Source organism: Camelina sativa, chromosome 20, assembly GCF_000633955.1.
Source record: "Camelina sativa cultivar DH55 chromosome 20, Cs, whole genome shotgun sequence".
Taxonomy (NCBI): Eukaryota; Viridiplantae; Streptophyta; class Magnoliopsida; order Brassicales; family Brassicaceae; genus Camelina; species Camelina sativa.
The window spans coordinates 65,386-87,488 of record NC_025704.1 but is presented as its reverse complement, the minus strand read 5'-3'; the positions used below and the strand labels follow the sequence as shown (position 1 = coordinate 87,488).

The following is a 22,103-nucleotide window of genomic DNA, read 5'->3' as shown; positions in this document are numbered from 1 at the left end:
GGATCATCGTCGGGGGCTCTGATGACGATTGACCAAAGTCTGCTTCTCGATCCCAAATTGTTGTTCATCGGCTCCAAGATTGGCCAAGGCGCTCACGGCAAAGTCTACCAAGGAAGGTATGGTAGCGAGATTGTTGCTATCAAAGTTGTCAAACCTGATGACAAATCTTCCTTAGAGAGCCGCCGTTTCATCCGCGAAGTCAATATGATGTCCCGAGTTCAACACCCTAATCTTGTCAAGGTCTCTCTCTCTTTCTTCCCCTGTTTCTTTTTTTTTTTTTTTTATTTCTTTCTTTCTAAAAATTTGGGAAACTTTTGAAAACAGTTTATTGGAGCCTGCAAAGACCCTCTCATGGTGATAGTGACTGAGCTGCTCCCAGGGATGTCCCTCCGTAAATATCTTGCCTCCATCCGTCCTCAGGTGCTCCATCTCCCTCTTGCTTTGTCCTTTGCCCTTGACATTTCCCGCGCCTTGGACTGCTTACACGCCAATGGTATCATTCACCGTGACCTCAAACCTGGTATGTATGTCACTCTCTCCTAGCTTCGTTGGATGGACCTATCTTTTTTTTTATAAAAAAAGAAAAAAGAAAAAAACTTGCTTTCTTATGGTTTGTTGTCCTGTCCCAGACAACTTGTTGCTCACGGAGAATCACAAATCCGTCAAGCTTGCCGATTTTGGGCTTGCTAGGGAAGAAACCGTTACTGAGATGATGACCGCTGAGACTGGGACTTACCGTTGGATGGCTCCTGAGGTCTGCCCACTCCCGTCAGTCTTGTACTGTACTACATGGATTCACATTTTACATTCTCCCCTGCATTAACATTATCACCCACCAATGCATCTATGTCTTCATGATTGTCATCCGTAGCTCTACAGTACTGTGACCCTTCGCCAAGGAGAGAAGAAGCATTACAATAACAAAGTTGATGTCTACAGCTTTGGTATCGTGCTCTGGGAGCTTCTCACTAATCGGATGCCTTTCGAGGGCATGTCCAACCTTCAAGCCGCCTATGCTGCAGCATTCAAGGTTTTTTATCTTCTTCTTCCCCTGTGATCTTTGAGCTATATTGGAAACTAACCTCTTTTCTTCTTCAACACATTGCAGCAGGAGAGGCCAGGAATGCCAGAGGGTATACCTCCCAGTCTCGCGTTCATAGTGCAGTCTTGTTGGGCGGAGGACCCAAACATGAGGCCAAGCTTCAGCCAAATTATCAGACTGCTCAATGAGTTCCTCCTTACCCTCACTCCTCCCCCTCCGCCTCTGCCTCACCCTCACACCAACAGGACCAACAGCGGAGCCATCACTGAGTTCTCCAGCCGCGAAAAGGGAAAATTTGCCTTCATTCGCCAGCTTTTTGCTGCTAAGAGGAACAGAAACTCTTAGGTACCTACCAAGAAGAGATCTTCGTCTTCGCCACTGCCACTGCTTTGGTGAATACATGACTTTAGCCGACAAGTACAAGATTAGTCTTACGTAGCACTCACTTCTTCTTCTTCTTGTCAAGTGATTAACTCTGGTGTATCAGCTTCACACGCCAAACTAATCTAGTCAAATGTTAAAACCTATGTTTATCTTTATACATACTAAAAAGTAAAAACACTTGTGGATGGTCAACTATGTATATTATCTACTTTATACGTTTTATACTTTTCGAATTTCTCAGAGAAACATACAGCCCCTATGTGCATTCCATAATGGCCATAGAGAGTATCTAATTTTTAAAAAAAATTATTAAAACTAAGAAAAAAACGAAGAATAGAAAGTGATTCTTATATATTACTAACATTAATGTTCTCTAAATAAAAATATCATTATATTAAATGTTAAAAAATATTTATATTCATTTTTAACATCGACATAAATTTATATTCGCAAATCAGTAGTATCTTTACAGTTTACACAAATATATATATATATATATATATGTATATGTATCCCTTTGTAATTCGTTAATGTATACTATAGAATTTGTTTATCATTAGATATACTATATTTACACAATTTTGACAAGTTTATATTCAAAAACTGTTAACTAATTTTAAAATGTACTTGCAACTCTATAATGCAGATAATAGTAAACATATAAATGTACAAGTGATTTTCTGTAGATTAGTGGCCATTATTAAGTTTTACACTACAATATGTTTTTTTTACTTTAGATATTCTAACCTTTTTTGAAACTGTGTTGATGATTAATATTCTTTTGACTTAGTTTAAAACCTTTTTTATTCGTTGATAGTTTTGAAAAACGACATTGGCATACGTATACAAAATTATATCGGTACCAATTTTTTGACAAAGTATAAAATTTTAAAGCTGACAGTATATTATAATAAATGGGTTGAAATGACTTGATTGTATTTTAAAGCAAAAACATAAAGATTTTCCATTTCAATAAAACATCCAGCTAAGTAGTGTGGAAAATAAATAAATGTAACAGATCTTTGAATACAAAAGATAGTAACGAAAGTTTCTATTTGAATTTTAAAACAAAAGATGAGTAAATGCAACTTGCTTAATCTTGGTAAACTAGAGATTCAGAAAGAAACCAGAGTGGACTTATGTTTCCTAACAAAAATATGACACATATATATCGTATTAATATCTTCAAATTAAGAAAGTGTGAATTGAAACCGACGGAAGTTAAAGAAAATATTACCAAATAAAGAGAATAATTGATAATCTACAGAGTAGAGAGAAAAGGAAATTAAGAAAAGATGCAAATTAATGGGAAAGAAGAAAAGTGATAAGAGGCAGAAATCTTGAAGGAGATATATAAAGAATCAAAGGCATAAGGCAAAAAATAGTGTCAATAAGCCGTTTCCTTGAATGTTACTTTCTAAAATTGGGATTCTCTACCATAAGTATGAAGATTTTTTTGACATTAATGATTATATCCCTATTGAACAATTAAATACAAGCACCCCATCGATCTTGTTCATCATCATATTCTTTTTACACACACACACAAATCTCTTTTGTTCCTTTGACCATGGAACTCAACCTCTCTACGCCCACATCATGTTCCTCCAGCAGCATCTCGTCATCTTCGCATGAGATCATCCCGAGGACCAAGGGGAAAATGAAAGAGAAGATTGCGGCTGAACCAGCGGTGGAGACTCCGCGGCTCGAGTTCCGCTTCCTGTTCGACGAAAATATAAGAAACTCTGGCTTTGGAGGAGTTTTAGATGATGAGGCACAAGGGGCGAGGAACGATGCTAAAGCGAGGGTGTTTGCTTGCACCTTCTGCAAAAAAGAGTTCTCTACGTCGCAAGCCTTGGGAGGACATCAAAACGCTCACAAGCAAGAGCGATCATTGGCTAAAAGGCGTAAGGAGATGGAAATAAACTACCCTGGACTCTCCTTCTACAGCCAGTACCCGCCGCCAAGTGGTATTTCCTACAACGGCAGCAGCTCCTCGCAATATGATCTTGGGGTTCGTTACAATCCTAACATTGCTAAAACTAAGCAGCCCTTTCCTTTCAACGTCTTCAGATGTCGGCTTGGATACAGAGGGCTTAATATCCCTATGTTGTCTCACCTCTCGGTTCCACAGACTGACGATTTGTCCAAAAATTTGATTGCAAACCTAGAGGGCAACGTTCACGTGCAAGGCGAGGGAAAAGATCAACCGGACACTGATACTTCCAACGATTCTGATATAGACTTGTCTCTCAAGCTATAGATTTCTTTTTTTCTCGGGAGGGTTAAATTTTATTAGTTGTTCCTTGATTCTGCTTTTCTTTTTTTTTCTTGTGTTTTTTTTTTTTTTAATATCGTAATGTTAAAGCTTATATTACTATTTTTTAAGTAAAAAGAAGTGACTTTGAATTCCCTGGTCTTCTACTTGACACAAAAATAAATAAAAAGTGTTCACTAGTTTTATGTTAACGATCTGAAATTTCAAAATTTAAAAGCGTTTTTTTGGCGTAGATAACAGCTTTATATATATATGATAACTAAATACTGTAATATATGCGAGATTAATCATTTGAATTTTAGAAATAGAACCAGTTATTATCATTTACGAATTGGATTGTGTTACTATAAAGATTTTGTGATGCAGTTAAAACTTGTTTGGGATGAAACAAAAGTCATCTCTTGGGATTGGAGATTTAGTGGGTGAAGGTTGCATTCAGCAGTGACTCTGTGACACCCCGGTTTCATAAACTTGTGGAAAAGTTTAAAAGAATTGATTTGACTACCTATGTCACTAAAGTGCACTTATCTTTTCGCTCTAAGGGTGCTGAAAGAACTCCAGAGTTAAGCGTGATGAGAAAACTCAGGAAAAAATTATGTGGTGATTTGTAGGGACGATAACAAGTCTTTAAAAACTTCCCGGACGTAACAAACCGACCGCCGGATATTGATGGCCTCACGGGCTTAGTGAGAAGACGTGAGATCCATTAAAGAAGATGGGCCCATGGACTGGGATTGGGGCATTACAGACTCCTCTCCTCAACCACCAACCATACTCTTTTCTCTTCTAAGGTTATATAAACCTCTTTCTCACTACGTTCTAAGTAGTACTAAGCAACAGAGTAAGAGGAGAGAGAGAGAGAAATGATGAGAGTTGTGCTACCGTTATGTCTGCTTCTTGTTTCCATTGTTTCAAGGGGTTGTGAAGCAGCGGAGTCTTGCAACGCGGTAGTAGCCAACCTTTACCCGTGCGCTGTGTACGTGGCGCAGGGAGGAACCATTCCGGGCAGCTGTTGCACTAGCATCAGGATGCTCAACGGACAAGCAAAGAGCGCATCAAACAGGCAAGGTGTGTGTCGCTGAATCAAGTCTCGTTGGGAGGAGTGTCTTACACGTCAAAGAATCTCAAGAATGCTGCCACTTTGCCAGCCAAGTGTGGTGTCAAACTTCCTTACAAGATCGACCCTTCCACCAACTGCAACAGGTAAAAACAATACACATATACATGCTTTCACAGTTGAGTTTGCTACCCTTTTAATTATAAAGACATAAAAAATAAAATTATCTGTATCTCTAATCAGTCATATATACATCTTATACAGCATTAAATGAGAGAAAGAAGCTGCTGCAAGAGCAAAAAGACCAAGAATAAAGGACATGTGTTTTGTCTAATGTAACCGGAGTTTAGCGCTTTCCCGCTACTATTGTACTAAACTAATCTATGTTGACCAAGACAGACAATGAGTGATCCAATCAAATTACTCACTAATCTAGTATTTTACTATCTTACATCTTTTTTTTTTTTTTTGTTTATAATAACTTTTCCTGTTATTCACGCAAAATAAGTCTTGATTAATTTTATTTCTTCGGGTTTTGGAATTTTAATCCAAACCCTACAAAACAAACTAGAAAAAAAAAAAAAAATGGTAAGAGTCCCGGGGGAATTTCTTGGCTCCTCTTAGCCGCCAAGGGGGTAATTGGCCCTGGATTTGGAACGTCAAGTAAGTAAATGGGCCTGCAGATTTTGTAATCATCATCGACGCGTCAACGAATCCTTGGAATACACTCTTTTGTGAGAGTAAGTAGTTCCCTATTATTAACAGAGTGAGTTGTTTCCTTCCTAACGTAGGTTTCCAAAAGCAAAAGCAATCTTGTTGTGACAAAAAATCTATGTGGCTTGCCTGCCGACTCCGGGAATAAACAACAAACATAATCAGGCTCTTCTAAGATTGTTTTAGTTTTGTCATTTTGCAGTTTTGCTTTCTAATCATAAACTTTCCCACTTTACAGTTTCAATTTTTAATTTTTAATTTTTTAAGGACATAACAAAAAGATAATGACATATGATGTTATCTTTCACTAGACTAGTCATTTACACAATGGTATTGTAGAACCTAGTCATAAATAATAATATGTCACCAAGACATCAAATGGTACTCTTATTAGCTAGGTTGTAAAATTGAGTACCCAAAAAACGTGGGAGTGAGTTACACAAACCTGGTTCGGCTTTGTATAACAATAAAAACCCAATAATTGAGATGACGCGGACGCTGATATGCTGATGCTGCTGCTGCGTGGTATATATATATATCATTAATTGAAAATGTGAGTGTAAAGAGTGAGTGAGTGGGGGTTGTTGTTGTTAATGTTGTGATTCACCAAATAGTTTGTTGCCACTTCTGATGACTTCATTCATCCTTAAAAAAAAGATGGTTTTATTCTTGGTGCTTTCTTTGCTGTTGCATTATTTTTACACCTCTCTCACTTGATGAAGAAGAAACAACCAACAACAAAAAAAGAAGAACCCAAAATCTCTTTAATTAGTCTTTCAAAAAAATAAATTTCATGCGATCTGATCTGATCTGATCTGATCTGACGGGGGACCCAACACTTGAAACTGACGCATATTTAAATTACTAATAAATGAAAGTGATTTTGATTATACTCCATCCATATGTGTAAAAGAATTATAAGTATATCGATCTTTCAGAGACAAACAAAATATCTTCCAAGTGCCAAAGACCAGAATCTGTGTAATAATTGTCTTCTTCTCTCACTTGTGATTTTTTTTTCATCCATAATTTACTTCTCTATAATATTGTGCAAATCCACACATAATATATATATAGCCAAAAAGAAAGAAAAAAAAAAAAATTAACAGATAGGAGAAAAGGAGGAGGAAGGTCCCCACTTTTGTATTAAAAGATAACCACAAAACCGCTGAGAGAGAGAGAGAAATCANAAAAAAAAAAAAAAAAAAAAAAAAAAAAAAAAAGAAGTAAGTAGTTAAACCCAACCTGCTTGGGAGTTCTTGATCTCCTCCTCATCATCACGTCTCTCCCACACCACACACACAATATTTTTGAAGAAGCAGCTGAGAGAAACACCAATTGTCAATTGACGCCTAATGCATCGACTGCTGCTGCTGGATTCCCACGGCGGTAGCGAGACGAGCAGCAGCGGCGGAGATGGGTACCTGAGGGACATGAACTTCGACGCAAACATGGTGATCATACTCGCCGCTCTTCTCTGCGCCTTGATACTAGCGCTAGGGCTGAATTCTATCCTCCGGTGCGCCATGGGATGCGGTTTCGGGTTATCATCATCTGGGGCGACGATGGCCGACAGAACTGGACTAAAGAAGCGAGAGCTGAACAAGTTTCCTGTAGCTGCGTACGGGTCGACTAGCCTTGTGAATATAGCGGCTACGGAGTGCGCCATATGTTTGGGTGAATTCTCCGACGGCGAGAGAGTCCGTGTTCTGCCCCCGTGTAATCACAGCTTCCACATGTCTTGCATCGACACCTGGCTTGTCTCTCACTCTTCCTGTCCTAATTGTCGCCATTCACTCATCCCTGCATAAATGATTGGTGGTGGTTACTCCACCCACTACTACTAGTAGTAAGTAGTAAACTACTCCATCACTAATTACTAGTAAACTAGCCTAGTAGAGTTTAAATAAACACACACTTCATTATTATTCCTAATTTTGGTAGCTTATTGTTGTTAGTACTACTAAGTCAGTCAGTCTTCTTCACTTGTTGTTGTAGTAAAATTAGTAAATCAGATACTTTACTGTTTGTTTATGCGTTGTTTAATATTTTTAAAGATACGAAACCCGAACGAATGAGGCCCACCTTGTTTGGGCCTATTCAAGTATTCAAAAAGCCCATCTTGTTGTTGTTGTTGTTGTTGTTGTTGTTGTTTGTGTAAGTCGGTCGCCCTAATCGACGAGTGATGATGATGATGGGTGGTGGTGAGTCTGAAAAGCAGAGGTCGGTGGTGCTGTGGAAGCTTAAAGTTTGTGTGAGAGCCGAACGTTTCAGTTTGAAGCTCAATCTACGGAACAGGCTCTCTTCTTGGAAGCTTCACCGGTTCTCATTCGTCCTAAGATTCCGAAATCATCATCTCAAAGTGGATTCTCAATCCAAACCCGATCGCGTCAGATTCATCCGGAGTCTTGCTGCTGCTATCTTCCGTAGGCGGAGGCGGAGAGAAGCTGTGGATGCCAAGACACTCATCGAATTGGTTTGGAACCGAGCGGTGGTAGCGGCAAAGAAAGCAAGAGGCGTGGGTGCCGCCGTAACTCTGATCATCATCGTTGCCAATTACCTAATGCCATGGATCAAGTTGAGAAGCGAACCGTTCCAATTATATTAGGTTATGCTTTGTTTGGTATTAACTAAGTAAAAAAAAAAAAAAAAAAGGCATTTTCAATGAATTGTTTGTTCCACCGAAAATAAATTCAAGACGGAAAAGTAGCCAAACAAATGATATTCAAATTCTTCTTCTGCTAAACAGAAATAAAATAGCTGTTTAGTTGTGTAAAAATCATCCCCTGATATGTTATGCTTATGGGATTTATTCAGTGTTTTGTTTTAATAATTAAAATATGCCTTCAAACTTAGAGACCAAGCAATTCAATTTCAAAGACGGCTCTCACTTTGTTTTGGTGGACACGAGACCAAAGCTCTCACTTTGTTTTGGTGTGACAACTTGGAAACTGGTAACCTCTCAGTGAGGCAAATAGAGTGAGTGTGTGTGATTAGTTGAGTGGAATGCAGAGCATTGTCACACACACACACTGCAAGGTCGTCCACCGCTCGCTGAATTATAAATGTTTGGATCTTTGCATTGACTTAGAGAACCACGGCCCAAGTGTTGATGTTGGTCCATTACTCCCAAGTCCACAACTGCATATATCTTCTTATAACATACGAACCAAAGCCTTTTTGTTGGGGAAATGTTAACTAGCCGAAGGTACCTTTGAGAGTTGAGACTGGAAGCCAAAAAGTGCAAAAGGTAGAACAATAAAAGTTGTAATGGGGTTTTATATTGTAACGTAAACTAAAAGAAAAAAAAAAAAGTATGGAATAATACTACTAAACTACTGGACTACTTCGTATATAGTAATATGCTTTTAGTGTCGTCTAACGAGGAGAATAAAGTGGAGACCCGACATGAGAAAAGCGAAGACATAATGATATTTATAAATGCACTAAAATTTTGAGAAATGTTTTAGGGTGATTGCGTCTCATATCTGAATCGTCTGCTGCTATACAGCTATAGTAAGGTAAAAAAAAAACAAAAAATAATCGACAATATGTTCCTCCTGACCACCATGTGTGATGAGTAAATGAATTGCATGGCTTAAATGAATGAGTGTATGCACATTACCTAACAAAAATAAAATGAAATTAAACAAAAGTTTTGGGAGAATATGAAAATGAGAAGTGAGTAAAGTGTGTGGGGCACTCCATAACTATACAATAATGAAAGCATTACAGAAAAAGCTCAAGCTTGGACCCTTTGGGACTTTCACTTCACAATGGTGGACTTCTCTTTTCCCTTTTGTTTTTTGCTTTATGGAAAAGAACAATCAAAAAGCCAAGGAATGATTATTACGAACATAAAATTAAAATTTGTGACAGTGTGGAACTCTGACTAAAAATGCTTAGTGCGCCTGACTGACGTCTAAATTCTGAGTAAATGCTTAGTGTGTGTGTGTGTTGATTAGAATCATGCTAACTGAAAACAGCAATGTGTTTACAGATTCAAAAAAAAAAAAAAACAGGACATAGCAAACCGAGAAACCTTAACAGTTAACACAAAGGCTTCAATTCAAGGAGTTAGTAATATGCGGAATAAAGAGATCCTTTGATCAACACTCTTTTTAGAGCTACAAATGTCTTTCGTTTGAATCTTTTTAATGAACCAACCCTTCAACATTGTGATTGCTATGAAACCAAGTTTAAAGATTCACAACTTAACAGTGGTGAACTCACAAGAAAAAACCACTTTTCTTAAAAATAAAGACGAAAGCTATATTATGATAGTGTGAAAACTGAAGAAGGAATGAAGAAATACAAGGATAGATTGATTCGTTATGAATCACTCTAAGTCATGAGAGGGGGGACACTGTATCAGCTCTAATATCTTCACGACTTCCTCCATGTCCGGCCTATTCGACGGCACTTGGGAGCCACATACCAAACCTAGTTTAATCGCCGGTATTGCCTCCTCCGCTGGAAAATTCCCTCTCAACCGAGGGTCAACGCACTCCTCCACTCTCCCTTCTTCTAACCTTTCTCTCACCGTCTCACAGAGCACCACCACGTCATCCTCCGCGTACTCCACCGGCCTCTTCCCCGTCACCACCTCCAGCACCAGGATCCCAAACCCATAAACATCGCACTTGTCGGTTATCTTGACTGTTCGGCATGCAAACTCTGGGGCTGTGTACCCCAGTGCGCTCTGTACCTTGCCGCTCAAGACGCACCTATCTAGTGCCGAAGCCAACAGCCTGGCCAGCCCAAAGTCAGAGACCTTAGCCTCCCCTGTGGCGTCTACGAGCACATTAGTTGCTTTCAGATTGTAGTGAGTGATGTTACTGCCATGCAAATAAGCTAGACCTCTGGCTATCCCTAGAATGATGCTGAAGCGTTGACGCCACGTTAGGCAAACACTCTCGTCTCCGTGGAGATGTCTGTGCAAGCTTCCACCAGAAACAAACTCGTGGATCAGGAGCTGCAGCGATTGCGTCCAGTAGTACCCTTTCATCTCCACCAGATTATTGTGCCTCAGCTTCCCGAGTTTTCTCATCTCTCTCTCGAATTCCTCCTGCGACTTTATTAGACCCGACACTGTCAGTTTCTTGACTGCCACAGGACGACCATCTTGGAGATTCGTCTTGTAGACCACTCCGAACCCACCACGTCCCAGCTCGCATTCCTTGTTGAGCAACGCATCAGCGCCAGTGGTGTCAAAGACGTCGGCTTCGCCAGAGAACATCACCAGCTTTCCGAATTCTTGATGATCTTTACTGGGGGAACAGCTGAACGTTTCTCCAACAGAGAGAGCAAGAGCAGCAGCTGCATTGTGACGAGAAACACTAGCTCGGGCGTGGACGTTGAGGAGAGTGACGGCCACGACCCCAAAGGCAATGAAGGCGGCAGCGCCAATTGCAATGAGGGCAGAAATGCTGAGAACGCTCTTCCTGATCTTCCCGGTGAGAGCTGGGCCATTGGTTGGATTGGAGGAGTTGGGGTTGAGGACGATTGGTTTTGGATGGACAGAGAGACATGAGCGATTCACAACGGAGCCACAGAGGGATGGGTTAGCGGTGACGGCAGAGAGAGGGATGGTGTTGAAGAAAGCTCCAGCTGGCAGCTCCCCTGTGAGGCTGTTGTGGGAGATGTTGAAGGTCAAGAGATGCGAAAGTTTCTCTATTTCTTTTGGTAAGCTTCCCGAGAGGTTGTTTCTGGACAGGTCAACGTACTTGAGATTGCTCAAACTGCCAATGCTCCCCGGAATCACACCGGATAATTCATTATCTGACAGATCTCTGCACAACCCCACCCCCACATTATATATTATTTGTATTTTACTGTGAGAGAGAGATGATATATTGTAATAATACAACAAGACAGTTTCAGAGCATGAAGAAGTAAGACAGGGACTTGTGGTACAGCGAGCGAGCTTACATTGCGTTCAAAGCGGAACAGTTAGAGATCTGTGGCGGAATCTGACCGGAGAGGCGATTTCTGTGCAGATGAAGTTGTTTCAAGGAGACGGCTCCTCCGATCTCAGCAGGAAGGGTTCCGTTGAGAAGATTACTACTGAGATCAAGAATCTCAGCGGCTTTTAGTGCTCCGATGGCGGTGGGGATGGAACCGAAGAGAGAGTTGGTGGAGATGTTGAGGTGCACCAAACTTGTGAGGATCCAGATGTTAGACGGTAACTCACCGGAAAAGCTGTTTGAAGAGAGATCGAGGACCCGGAGAGCTGGAAGGAAGGCAACGAGGGTGTCGTTCCCTGATCTTTTGTGGAGACTAAATCTGGAAAGCGAAGAAGAACTTTGGGTGAACATCCACTTAAGCACATCTCTGGTGAATGAGTTCTTGCTGACATCAATGGAGATCAAGTTGGAGCAGTTGGAGATGGTCTGCGGGAGCTCCCCAGCGAGCATGTTAGAGGATAGGTTGAGTTCCTTGAGAAACTCGAGATTCCCGAGGGACAAGGGGACATTGCCGGAGAAGTTGTTCCCAGAGAGATCAAGAGTCTCGAGGGTCGCAACGTCGCCGATCCAATCAGGGATATCTCCGGCCAGAGAGTTACCTCGCAGTCGGATAGAGGTGCAAGAGGAGCTGATCGTTTTCATAGAATCCGGAAGATTCCCAGACAAGTAGTTGTCACTGAAATCAAGCGACTTTAGGGAAGGGCAGCGTCCGATGATGTCGGAAGGAAGGTGACCGGAGAACCAGTTTCTGGAGAAGTTGATAAGGCGGAGATCGTAGAGACCGGAGAGACCGTCGGGGATGTCTCCCTGGAGGAAATTGTCAGAGAAATCAAGAGACTTTAAGCTCTTGAGGGACCTCCACATATCACGAGGTAGTCTCCCAGAAAGCTGATTGCTTGAGAGGTTGAGATGGGTGAGAGTAGAACAGTAGGTTAGGGAGAGAGGGAGGGGACCGGTGAGTTTGTTGTTGGCGAAAGAGACGGAGCTCAAGGACCCGCATTGCTCGAAGAACCCCTCTGGGATCCGACCCGAGAGATGGTTCCCGCTAAAGTCGACGACTTGGAGGCTGCCCAGGTGAGGGAACTCGGGGTTTAGGGTTCCGGTGAGGTTGTTGTTGGAGAGGACCAAGGCGCGGAGGAACTGTAGACGGAGAAGGCCACGGCCAATGTGACCGGAGAGAGAGAAGGAGTCGAGTCGGAGCTCCGTGACACGATTGGTGGCAGGGTCACAAATGCAACCGACCCAGTTGCAGGGGTCGTAGTCTTCCGAGTTCCAGGAAGCGAGCTTTGAGAGAGGGTCGTCGAGTCCAGCCTTGAAAACGATGAGACCCAAAACGTCGTCGTTGAATGTCGGGTCTGCCGTGACTGAAACGGCCAGGAGGATAAAGATGCTGACTGAAACGGCGTCCTTCAACATTGATGATGATGCGACCGACCTTCACAAATGCAACTTACAGGGAATGATGATGCTGGGGGACTCGGAGGATCGGACCAAAAAAAAAAAAAAGCTTTCCCTTTCTTTTTACCTGAAAATACAAACATAAGGAAGACAGAGGAGTTTTATTGAGTTTTTAACATACATGAGAGAGAGAGAGAAGAACAAAGATGGAAGAAGAAGACAGAGGAGTTTGAAAGGGTTTTGAATAGAGAGAAAGAGTAAAAGGGAAGGTAGAGAGAGTATTAATAATGGTGGACTTAAGATAAGACCCCCAAAAGTGTTTTTGGTTTAATACTNTGGAGGAAATTGTCAGAGAAATCAAGAGACTTTAAGCTCTTGAGGGACCTCCACATATCACGAGGTAGTCTCCCAGAAAGCTGATTGCTTGAGAGGTTGAGATGGGTGAGAGTAGAACAGTAGGTTAGGGAGAGAGGGAGGGGACCGGTGAGTTTGTTGTTGGCGAAAGAGACGGAGCTCAAGGACCCGCATTGCTCGAAGAACCCCTCTGGGATCCGACCCGAGAGATGGTTGCCGCTAAAGTCGACGACTTGGAGGCTGCCCAGGTGAGGGAACTCGGGGTTTAGGGTTCCGGTGAGGTTGTTGTTGGAGAGGACCAAGGCGCGGAGGAACTGTAGACGGAGAAGGCCACGGCCAATGTGACCGGAGAGAGAGAAGGAGTCGAGTCGGAGCTCCGTGACACGATTGGTGGCAGGGTCACAAATGCAACCGACCCAGTTGCAGGGGTCGTAGTCCTCCGAGTTCCAGGAAGCGAGCTTTGAGAGAGGGTCGTCGAGTCCAGCCTTGAAAACGATGAGACCCAAAACGTCGTCGTTGAATGTCGGGTCTGCCGTGACTGAAACGGCCAGGAGGATAAAGATGCTGACTGAAACGGCGTCCTTCAACATTGATGATGATGCGACCGACCTTCACAAATGCAACTTACAGGGAATGATGATGCTGGGGGACTCGGAGGATCGGACCAAAAAAAAAAAAAAGCTTTCCCTTTCTTTTTACCTGAAAATACAAACATAAGGAAGACAGAGGAGTTTTATTGAGTTTTTAACATACATGAGAGAGAGAGAGAAGAACAAAGATGGAAGAAGAAGACAGAGGAGTTTGAAAGGGTTTTGAATAGAGAGAAAGAGTAAAAGGGAAGGTAGAGAGAGTATTAATAATGGTGGACTTAAGATAAGACCCCCAAAAGTGTTTTTGGTTTAATACTCCTTCCTTCCTTCCTCTGTTCTGTTGTGTTGCAGAGAGAGAGAGAGAGAAACTTGTCTAAAGAAAATTAAAAAGAGAAAAAGGAGAGAAGTACACAGATATAAAGAGAGACACTGGTCTGTTGTAGAGTAAGCTCCGGGAGATATAATTCAAGTCTGCAAGACAAATGCTCTCTCTCCCATCCCCGCTTTTTATTTCTTTAATATTTTTTTGTATTCTACCCCTTTTTCAAATAACAAAATACTCTCTCCGTTTCAAAATATAAGATGTTTTAAAATATAAGATGTTTTGGAGAAGTTTGTTGTTTCATAATATATAATGTTTTCAAATTTCAATACAACTTTTAGATTAGTTTAATACTTTATATTATGCAGTATTATTTCTGATTGGTTGAACTTGTTAAAATTAAAAACTTTTTAATCTACGTGCTTTGCTTAAAACATCCTATGAAAAAGTAGTATATAATAATGATACTAGTAATACTTATAAAAAACCGTTCACGCTTTTATGATCATAAATAATACTGTAGTACTAGAAGGAATCAGATTTGAAAATAAAGTAATCAAATGAAAAATTTGGAAGCAGCAAAGCAGGATGATGGAGTAGAGGAGAAGTGATCTCTTTCTCCCCCAAAGCCTTTCTTGTCCCTTAGCATGCTATGCTACGCCATCATTTCCTTTTTTTCTTATTATTATAGACATCACAAAGTTAAGTGACATAATGATTTTTAGACAATCTATGGTGTAGAGCTTCCACACCTCAAGCACTACTACTACGGTACTACCCAAGACTCACTATATTATCAGAGTTTATTGTTTTTTTTTTCTTTAATACCAACTTCTTACATTTAATTAAAAATCGCTTCATTGAATGCACACAGTGGAGAGAAGTGGCGTAAACGGTGCTCACTCCATCTCGCACATCTCCCCGTTGACTTTTACCCTTGCTCTCTTCTCTTCTTCTTCCTTTTTTTTTATTGGTTGTTCTGTGTATGGATCTTACTAGTTTAATGGAAAATAACTCCTATATTATCACTAACTAAATCAAGGCTAAATCAGAGTATTTTTTTATATATTATTCATAAGAGAAAGAAAGAAAAAACAGGGCTAATGAGTGATATGATGAGGATAGAAAAAAACATGCCTACCAAACGTNGGGGACCGGTGAGTTTGTTGTTGGCGAAAGAGACGGAGCTCAAGGACCCGCATTGCTCGAAGAACCCCTCTGGGATCCGACCCGAGAGATGGTTCCCGCTAAAGTCGACGACTTGGAGGCTGCCCAGGTGAGGGAACTCGGGGTTTAGGGTTCCGGTGAGGTTGTTGTTGGAGAGGACCAAGGCGCGGAGGAACTGTAGACGGAGAAGGCCACGGCCAATGTGACCGGAGAGAGAGAAGGAGTCGAGTCGGAGCTCCGTGACACGATTGGTGGCAGGGTCACAAATGCAACCGACCCAGTTGCAGGGGTCGTAGTCTTCCGAGTTCCAGGAAGCGAGCTTTGAGAGAGGGTCGTCGAGTCCAGCCTTGAAAACGATGAGACCCAAAACGTCGTCGTTGAATGTCGGGTCTGCCGTGACTGAAACGGCCAGGAGGATAAAGATGCTGACTGAAACGGCGTCCTTCAACATTGATGATGATGCGACCGACCTTCACAAATGCAACTTACAGGGAATGATGATGCTGGGGGACTCGGAGGATCGGACCAAAAAAAAAAAAAAGCTTTCCCTTTCTTTTTACCTGAAAATACAAACATAAGGAAGACAGAGGAGTTTTATTGAGTTTTTAACATACATGAGAGAGAGAGAGAAGAACAAAGATGGAAGAAGAAGACAGAGGAGTTTGAAAGGGTTTTGAATAGAGAGAAAGAGTAAAAGGGAAGGTAGAGAGAGTATTAATAATGGTGGACTTAAGATAAGACCCCCAAAAGTGTTTTTGGTTTAATACTCCTTCCTTCCTTCCTCTGTTCTGTTGTGTTGCAGAGAGAGAGAGAGAGAAACTTGTCTAAAGAAAATTAAAAAGAGAAAAAGGAGAGAAGTACACAGATATAAAGAGAGACACTGGTCTGTTGTAGAGTAAGCTCCGGGAGATATAATTCAAGTCTGCAAGACAAATGCTCTCTCTCCCATCCCCGCTTTTTATTTCTTTAATATTTTTTTGTATTCTACCCCTTTTTCAAATAACAAAATACTCTCTCCGTTTCAAAATATAAGATGTTTTAAAATATAAGATGTTTTGGAGAAGTTTGTTGTTTCATAATATATAATGTTTTCAAATTTCAATACAACTTTTAGATTAGTTTAATACTTTATATTATGCAGTATTATTTCTGATTGGTTGAACTTGTTAAAATTAAAAACTTTTTAATCTACGTGCTTTGCTTAAAACATCCTATGAAAAAGTAGTATATAATAATGATACTAGTAATACTTATAAAAAACCGTTCACGCTTTTATGATCATAAATAATACTGTAGTACTAGAAGGAATCAGATTTGAAAATAAAGTAATCAAATGAAAAATTTGGAAGCAGCAAAGCAGGATGATGGAGTAGAGGAGAAGTGATCTCTTTCTCCCCCAAAGCCTTTCTTGTCCCTTAGCATGCTATGCTACGCCATCATTTCCTTTTTTTCTTATTATTATAGACATCACAAAGTTAAGTGACATAATGATTTTTAGACAATCTATGGTGTAGAGCTTCCACACCTCAAGCACTACTACTACGGTACTACCCAAGACTCACTATATTATCAGAGTTTATTGTTTTTTTTTTCTTTAATACCAACTTCTTACATTTAATTAAAAATCGCTTCATTGAATGCACACAGTGGAGAGAAGTGGCGTAAACGGTGCTCACTCCATCTCGCACATCTCCCCGTTGACTTTTACCCTTGCTCTCTTCTCTTCTTCTTCCTTTTTTTTTATTGGTTGTTCTGTGTATGGATCTTACTAGTTTAATGGAAAATAACTCCTATATTATCACTAACTAAATCAAGGCTAAATCAGAGTATTTTTTTATATATTATTCATAAGAGAAAGAAAGAAAAAACAGGGCTAATGAGTGATATGATGAGGATAGAAAAAAACATGCCTACCAAACGTTCTCAAGACTCTACCTTTGTTTCATTCCCAAGCAACAATTCACCACCTTTACATTTATATCTTAACATGTGTTACACAGTGTAACTTACACTTATATTTTATCCCTTCAGTAGTAAATATGTTTTCATATTCTGTTTTCTGTTTATTGAGTTTTAGTTACTTTGTTTTATGTCTAGTTATTTATAAAAAAAAACCCCCAAATTTCGATCATTTTTTGTTTGTTCAGTTCGCATATATTTAAAAGGATAACTATCAATCTTCAACTCTATTTTTTTTAAGTTGGATTTACTGTGAATCAAGAAGATATATCTGAGCATCATTTCTCAAGAAAATGAATCGTTTAGTGTTTGTTTACAGTTTACTCATAGTTAGGTATACAGATTTCTCCATTTTCCTATAAAAACGCTACTGTGTGTGTGTGCATGATGTTTATCTATAAATTAATATTTGACACCCAATATAAATAAATATATAAATATAACAAATATATGTGGTTGACTTAAACTAATGGATAGACGTGACCAGTATGGTTCTGTAATGTTCGATTCATGTTAACAAAATCAAAGCGAAACTATATAAATGTACGGGCAGCCACACACAAAAAAAGAGTTCAAAGATTGGATTGCCCAACTAAACCATTAAAGAGTTGCAGTAAGTTGAAATTGTCAAACAAGGGAGCAAGAGCAACTATATTATCTTAGAATTTGTTAAAAATGCCTATTTTGATATATCCTTTTTCAAAAATACCCTCTCTAGCCATTTTTATTTTTGCTCTCTTTTAATTTTTAATGACCATTTTACCTTTAGATGAAAATTATTTTATTCAATAAAAAGAAAAACAAAATTTTCCCGCCAAAAAATTTCCGACATATTTTCTCGCCAAAAATTTTTCGAAAAAAATTTCCCGCCAAAAATTTTTTTTGTCAAAAAAATCTTGATAAAAAATTTCGACAAAAAAATTTTCCCGCCAAAAAAAATTTACAAGGTTTTAAAAAGGTTTTATAAGGTTTCTACCTTATAAAACCTTATAAAAGCCTTATAAACACATTGTAAAGGCTTTTACAAGATTTTTTAAAGAGTTTTAAAAGGTTTTTTAAACAACTTGTAAACGCTTTTACAAGATTTTTAAAAGGTTTTTAAAAGGTTTTCAAATGGTTTTTAAAAAGATTTTTAAAAGGTTTTTAAATACCTTATAAACGCTTTTACAATGTTTTTAAAAACCTTGTAAAAGTTTTTATAAGATTTTTAAAAGGGTTTTAGAAATTTTTAAAACACCTTGTAAATGCTTTTAAAAAGTTTTTAAAAGCTTTTATAAGGTGTTTAAAAACCTTTTAAAAGCATTTACAAGCTTTTTAAAAGCATTTACGTGGTTTTTAAAAGCGTTTACAATGTGTTTAAAAAGGTTTTTAAACACATTGTAAACGTTTTTAAAAGCGTTTACAATGTCTTTAAAAAGTATAAATTTCAATATTTTTGGCTGGAAAAATTTTTGATTTTGGCGGGAAATTTTTTTTTTGGCGGGAAAAAATAATTTTTTTGGAAAAAATTTTCGATTTTGGTGGGAAAAAAAATTTTGGCGGGAAAATATTTTCGATTTTGATGACTGTACATTCTTGCTGTCACTCAAAAAGGGTAATTTGGTCATTTTGTATATAAAGAGAGGTAGTTTTAAAAATAGTCAACATGAAGAGGTATTTTTAGAAAGGGGTATAGAAAAAGGGGCATTTTTGAGAATGCCCCTATTATCTTCCGCTTTTATTCTGATTTGGGCATGATCACCTAATTTAACTAATGGGCTATTCTATTCTCAATATTAGGCCCATATTTGATTCCGAAAGTTAAAAAGCCTTATTTATATGCAAGCCCTTTCGATCGATGCATTTTATTTCCGTCTACATATATGATTTTTTTTTTTTTTTAGTTTTGAAATTTCGGTAAATTAATCACTAATCAGCAATTTTAATTTCATAAGTTTGATGCTGTATGTTTAAAATAAAACAGTATCACATTCAATTTATTCTGGGCTCTGTTTAAATTTGTGCAGCAAAAATATATGCTCAAATTAACATCTTAAAAAGTGTGATACAGTATTAGGAAAAGTACTTGACTCTTTTATACGAAACGGGTCTTACGACTTATGCGTATCGTCCGATCTATAAAAGTGTGTGTTTACCTGGACCATTGATTTGGTCAATATATTGACATTCTTATTCCATGCACTTTATCTTATATAAAAATTCAAACCATAAACCGCTAAATGTATAATACTAATTATATATATATATATATATATATAAATGAAAAACATAGATTTGAATGTTGGTGGCTTATTTGAATTTTCAAATTTTAAACCTTTGTTGTTTTCCTTATTATCTGGAAATTAATTGTAGTAGTAAATAGAATATAATTGACTAGAAGAACGATGGAGATGTAACAAATTAACTAAGGCTTTGAATTCAATTTATCATGTTTATCAGCCTACATTAATATTTGAATTTAAAAAAAAATATATTATATCACATACTACGTACTACTGTATTGGAATGGTAAAAGTAAAATTATTAGGATACGCTGACCAAATGAATAAGTACGGAAGAAAGTGGAGACGATTTTGACCAGAATGTGTGAATATCGCAGTGTGTTTACACTTAACCAACCCATCAATTCAAATCAAGAACATGACTTTTATTTTTTTTCCACACGGACGTTGCTTTCACTCTTAATTAATTAGCTCTCTAACCTAAGCTTCTGGAGTCATCTTATCTTAATTATAAATACATCTAAATTTAAATATACCTATATATTGTAATTATAGGAAACTTACATACAAGTGCCGATATAGAAAAATGCATTACACGTTTATAACGAAACTAACAAGTAACTCAAGCCTAGATTCTCTCTAGCTAGTAGTATCAGAGCTAATAGGAGTTTGATATTTTCTTAAGGTCATATAATATATGTATTATAGGTACATGTCGTCCTCTAATAGATCTATATATGCTACCCTGTGAACATTGACGTGCATACACATGATCGCATGCTAACGCCTTGAAAAAGAATCTTAATTTGATGCATTATTTTAACAAGAAATTTTCGTGTCCGTTTACCCGAAAAATTTCTTCTACCTAAATTAATTCGAACTTCCATGACGCAGACTTTAATATTAGCTGCCATGAATCATGCATACATCTTGAATGATTAAGGTACCAAACAGTATTCGTCATCCTAATTTTGTTTTTTTCTTCTTCTAGAATTCTTAAACAGCATCTAACTATGGGTTGGGTACTTGATTAGGATAATCTTAACTATCCGGTTTTAAATTGCATCATATGCAATAAGCTCACATAAACAAAAAGAGGGGGACCATGTCATGTTAAATGTCATATTAAAATCCTACTATATTAATTGGGAAGTACAAATTTGAAATTAACCTTAAAATGTGTAAAAAATTACATTCAATTGCCATTAGAAAAACTTAATTAAAATTAATTAATTAAATAAATAAATATTGTTAATTAAAACGAAAATTGAGGACACATAAAATAAAATAAATTCTAGAAAAGTAAAAAAAAAACTATTAAAATCAAATATAATTCATACTTAAAAACAAAATTAACAGTTAAGATTTTAAAAATTTAATCGAATAAAATCTATATAACCACAAATTTTATCAAAAAACTTTTCAGCATGGGTTAAATTTTTTATCAAAAATCTAATCGAATATAATATATAACAATTTCATTTAACGGCATAGATTTTTAAAATTAATAAATAAAAGATAAAAGATATAGATATAATATCTTATCTATTTTAAAAACTTATAATTTTCTTTTAGCAAGCGTTTTTTTCTCTGAAAAATAAAACTAAGTTGAGATTTAAATATTTTCAATGCTTGAAGGTGTTTATTACAGACAAGAAATGGAAGCCACAGGAAAAAAACAATGAATGTTGTTTTCAAAGAAGTTTTTAAGAACCTTCACTATCTATATTTAGTTGCTCTTTTTACACGTCAGTTATATCTTTTTATTTACTTCACAGCTATAACAAGAATTGCGTTTAATTGACAAAGGTTTAAACAATTTTGTTCACTACACGCAAATGTTTTATTGACAGGTTTTCAACAAACATTTTTAAAATATAAAAATTTTAATATAAGCAAACCAAATTTTTAATCACAAACCATTATAAATAACATAATAACAAAATAACTTATTACAAATTTTCATCAAAAAAAACTCATTCCGCGGTTTTCCGCGGGTTATTACCTAGTAAAACAAATTAAATGAGATGCATTATCAATATATATTTTTAACTTTTATTTCTTTTGAGAGCATACACGCATTGAAGGACAACACTATACTCTTGGCTCATGGAAATGAGTGGTTCTTTATAATTAGTCAATAGAAAGGCCCTTTTAACTCGAAAGGAGATATAGTTTGTTTGCCCTTTTTTCTGATTATGTATGAATAAAGGGTAGTTAGTGGGTACTTAGGGCAGAAGGGTCAAGAAGGGCTCTTTATCTTTCCGATCTGCTTCAATTGCAAGTTCATTGACCTGACTTAATTAACAACTTCTTGTCTCTCTACTTTTTGACCCTCGTGTTGGAATATTGTACGATCTTAATGGATTTGAATGAGCTAGTCTGGTCTTTCAATTTGTTTTTGTTAAATAAATTAATAGATATATTAGATACTACAAAAAAATAATTTTATTAAGACGAAATATTTAGTCACAATACAAAGTATTTAGTCACAATATAAACATTGTTACGAATTTGTGACGATTTTTGAATGGTTGCAATACAATGGTCACAAATTTTTATTTGTAACAAAAACGTCACAAGAGTTGCAACGAATATATTAGTAACCATTTTGTCATCAATAACTACGACACCAAAAAGTAACAAAACT

The 22,103-nt window shown here is 37.8% G+C and overlaps 7 protein-coding genes and 1 pseudogene across 7 annotated transcripts; 6 read left to right on the top strand and 2 right to left on the bottom strand.

The window, feature by feature from the left end:
* On the top strand, positions 7-1,653 carry LOC104768271 (serine/threonine-protein kinase HT1). Its single transcript, XM_010492198.1, has 5 exons — positions 7-240; positions 325-520; positions 630-754; positions 872-1,030; positions 1,109-1,653. Exons 1-5 carry the CDS (start codon positions 22-24, stop codon positions 1,385-1,387), a joined length of 978 nt encoding a protein of 325 aa, XP_010490500.1. The 5' UTR covers positions 7-21; the 3' UTR covers positions 1,388-1,653.
* LOC104768270 (zinc finger protein 4) lies at positions 2,997-3,735 on the top strand. The gene has a single exon (XM_010492197.2). It carries the CDS (start codon positions 2,997-2,999, stop codon positions 3,687-3,689), a length of 693 nt encoding a protein of 230 aa, XP_010490499.1. The 3' UTR covers positions 3,690-3,735.
* LOC109131373 lies at positions 4,568-5,099 on the top strand (annotated as a pseudogene).
* Positions 6,668-7,504, top strand: LOC104768269 (RING-H2 finger protein ATL74-like). Its single transcript, XM_010492196.2, has one exon. It carries the CDS (start codon positions 6,831-6,833, stop codon positions 7,284-7,286), a length of 456 nt encoding a protein of 151 aa, XP_010490498.1. The 5' UTR covers positions 6,668-6,830; the 3' UTR covers positions 7,287-7,504.
* LOC109131295 lies at positions 7,642-8,199 on the top strand. Its single transcript, XM_019242063.1, has one exon. The coding sequence runs from the start codon at positions 7,661-7,663 to the stop codon at positions 8,081-8,083; it is 423 nt and encodes a 140-aa protein (XP_019097608.1). The 5' UTR covers positions 7,642-7,660; the 3' UTR covers positions 8,084-8,199.
* On the bottom strand, positions 9,815-11,289 carry LOC104768268 (leucine-rich repeat receptor-like protein kinase PXC2). The gene is made up of 2 exons (XM_019241739.1): positions 11,282-11,289; positions 9,815-11,216 (listed from the first exon to the last, which is right to left on the bottom strand). Exons 1-2 carry the CDS (start codon positions 11,287-11,289, stop codon positions 9,815-9,817), a joined length of 1,410 nt encoding a protein of 469 aa, XP_019097284.1.
* LOC109131442 lies at positions 11,447-12,506 on the top strand. Its single transcript, XM_019242495.1, has one exon. The coding sequence runs from the start codon at positions 11,578-11,580 to the stop codon at positions 12,109-12,111; it is 534 nt and encodes a 177-aa protein (XP_019098040.1). The 5' UTR covers positions 11,447-11,577; the 3' UTR covers positions 12,112-12,506.
* Positions 12,134-12,857, bottom strand: LOC109131129 (leucine-rich repeat receptor-like protein kinase PXC2). Its single transcript, XM_019241738.1, has 2 exons — positions 12,304-12,857; positions 12,134-12,248 (listed from the first exon to the last, which is right to left on the bottom strand). The coding sequence occupies exons 1-2, from the start codon at positions 12,855-12,857 to the stop codon at positions 12,134-12,136; spliced, it is 669 nt and encodes a 222-aa protein (XP_019097283.1).

Coding starts and splice junctions, on each gene's coding strand:
- LOC109131295 (XM_019242063.1), top strand. CDS start 7,661: ATGATGATGATGGGTGGTGGTGAGTCTGAAAAGCAGAGGTCGGTGGTG.
- LOC104768269 (XM_010492196.2), top strand. CDS start 6,831: ATGCATCGACTGCTGCTGCTGGATTCCCACGGCGGTAGCGAGACGAGC.
- LOC104768270 (XM_010492197.2), top strand. CDS start 2,997: ATGGAACTCAACCTCTCTACGCCCACATCATGTTCCTCCAGCAGCATC.
- LOC109131129 (XM_019241738.1), bottom strand. CDS start 12,857: ATGTTGAAGGACGCCGTTTCAGTCAGCATCTTTATCCTCCTGGCCGTT. Junction 12,249..12,303: donor GGGAGACTACCTCGTGATAT/GTGGAGGTCCCT, acceptor AATTTCCTCCAG/GGAGACATCCCCGACGGTCT.
- LOC104768271 (XM_010492198.1), top strand. CDS start 22: ATGACGATTGACCAAAGTCTGCTTCTCGATCCCAAATTGTTGTTCATC. Junction 241..324: donor AACACCCTAATCTTGTCAAG/GTCTCTCTCTCT, acceptor TTTTGAAAACAG/TTTATTGGAGCCTGCAAAGA. Junction 1,031..1,108: donor CCTATGCTGCAGCATTCAAG/GTTTTTTATCTT, acceptor AACACATTGCAG/CAGGAGAGGCCAGGAATGCC.
- LOC109131442 (XM_019242495.1), top strand. CDS start 11,578: ATGGCGGTGGGGATGGAACCGAAGAGAGAGTTGGTGGAGATGTTGAGG.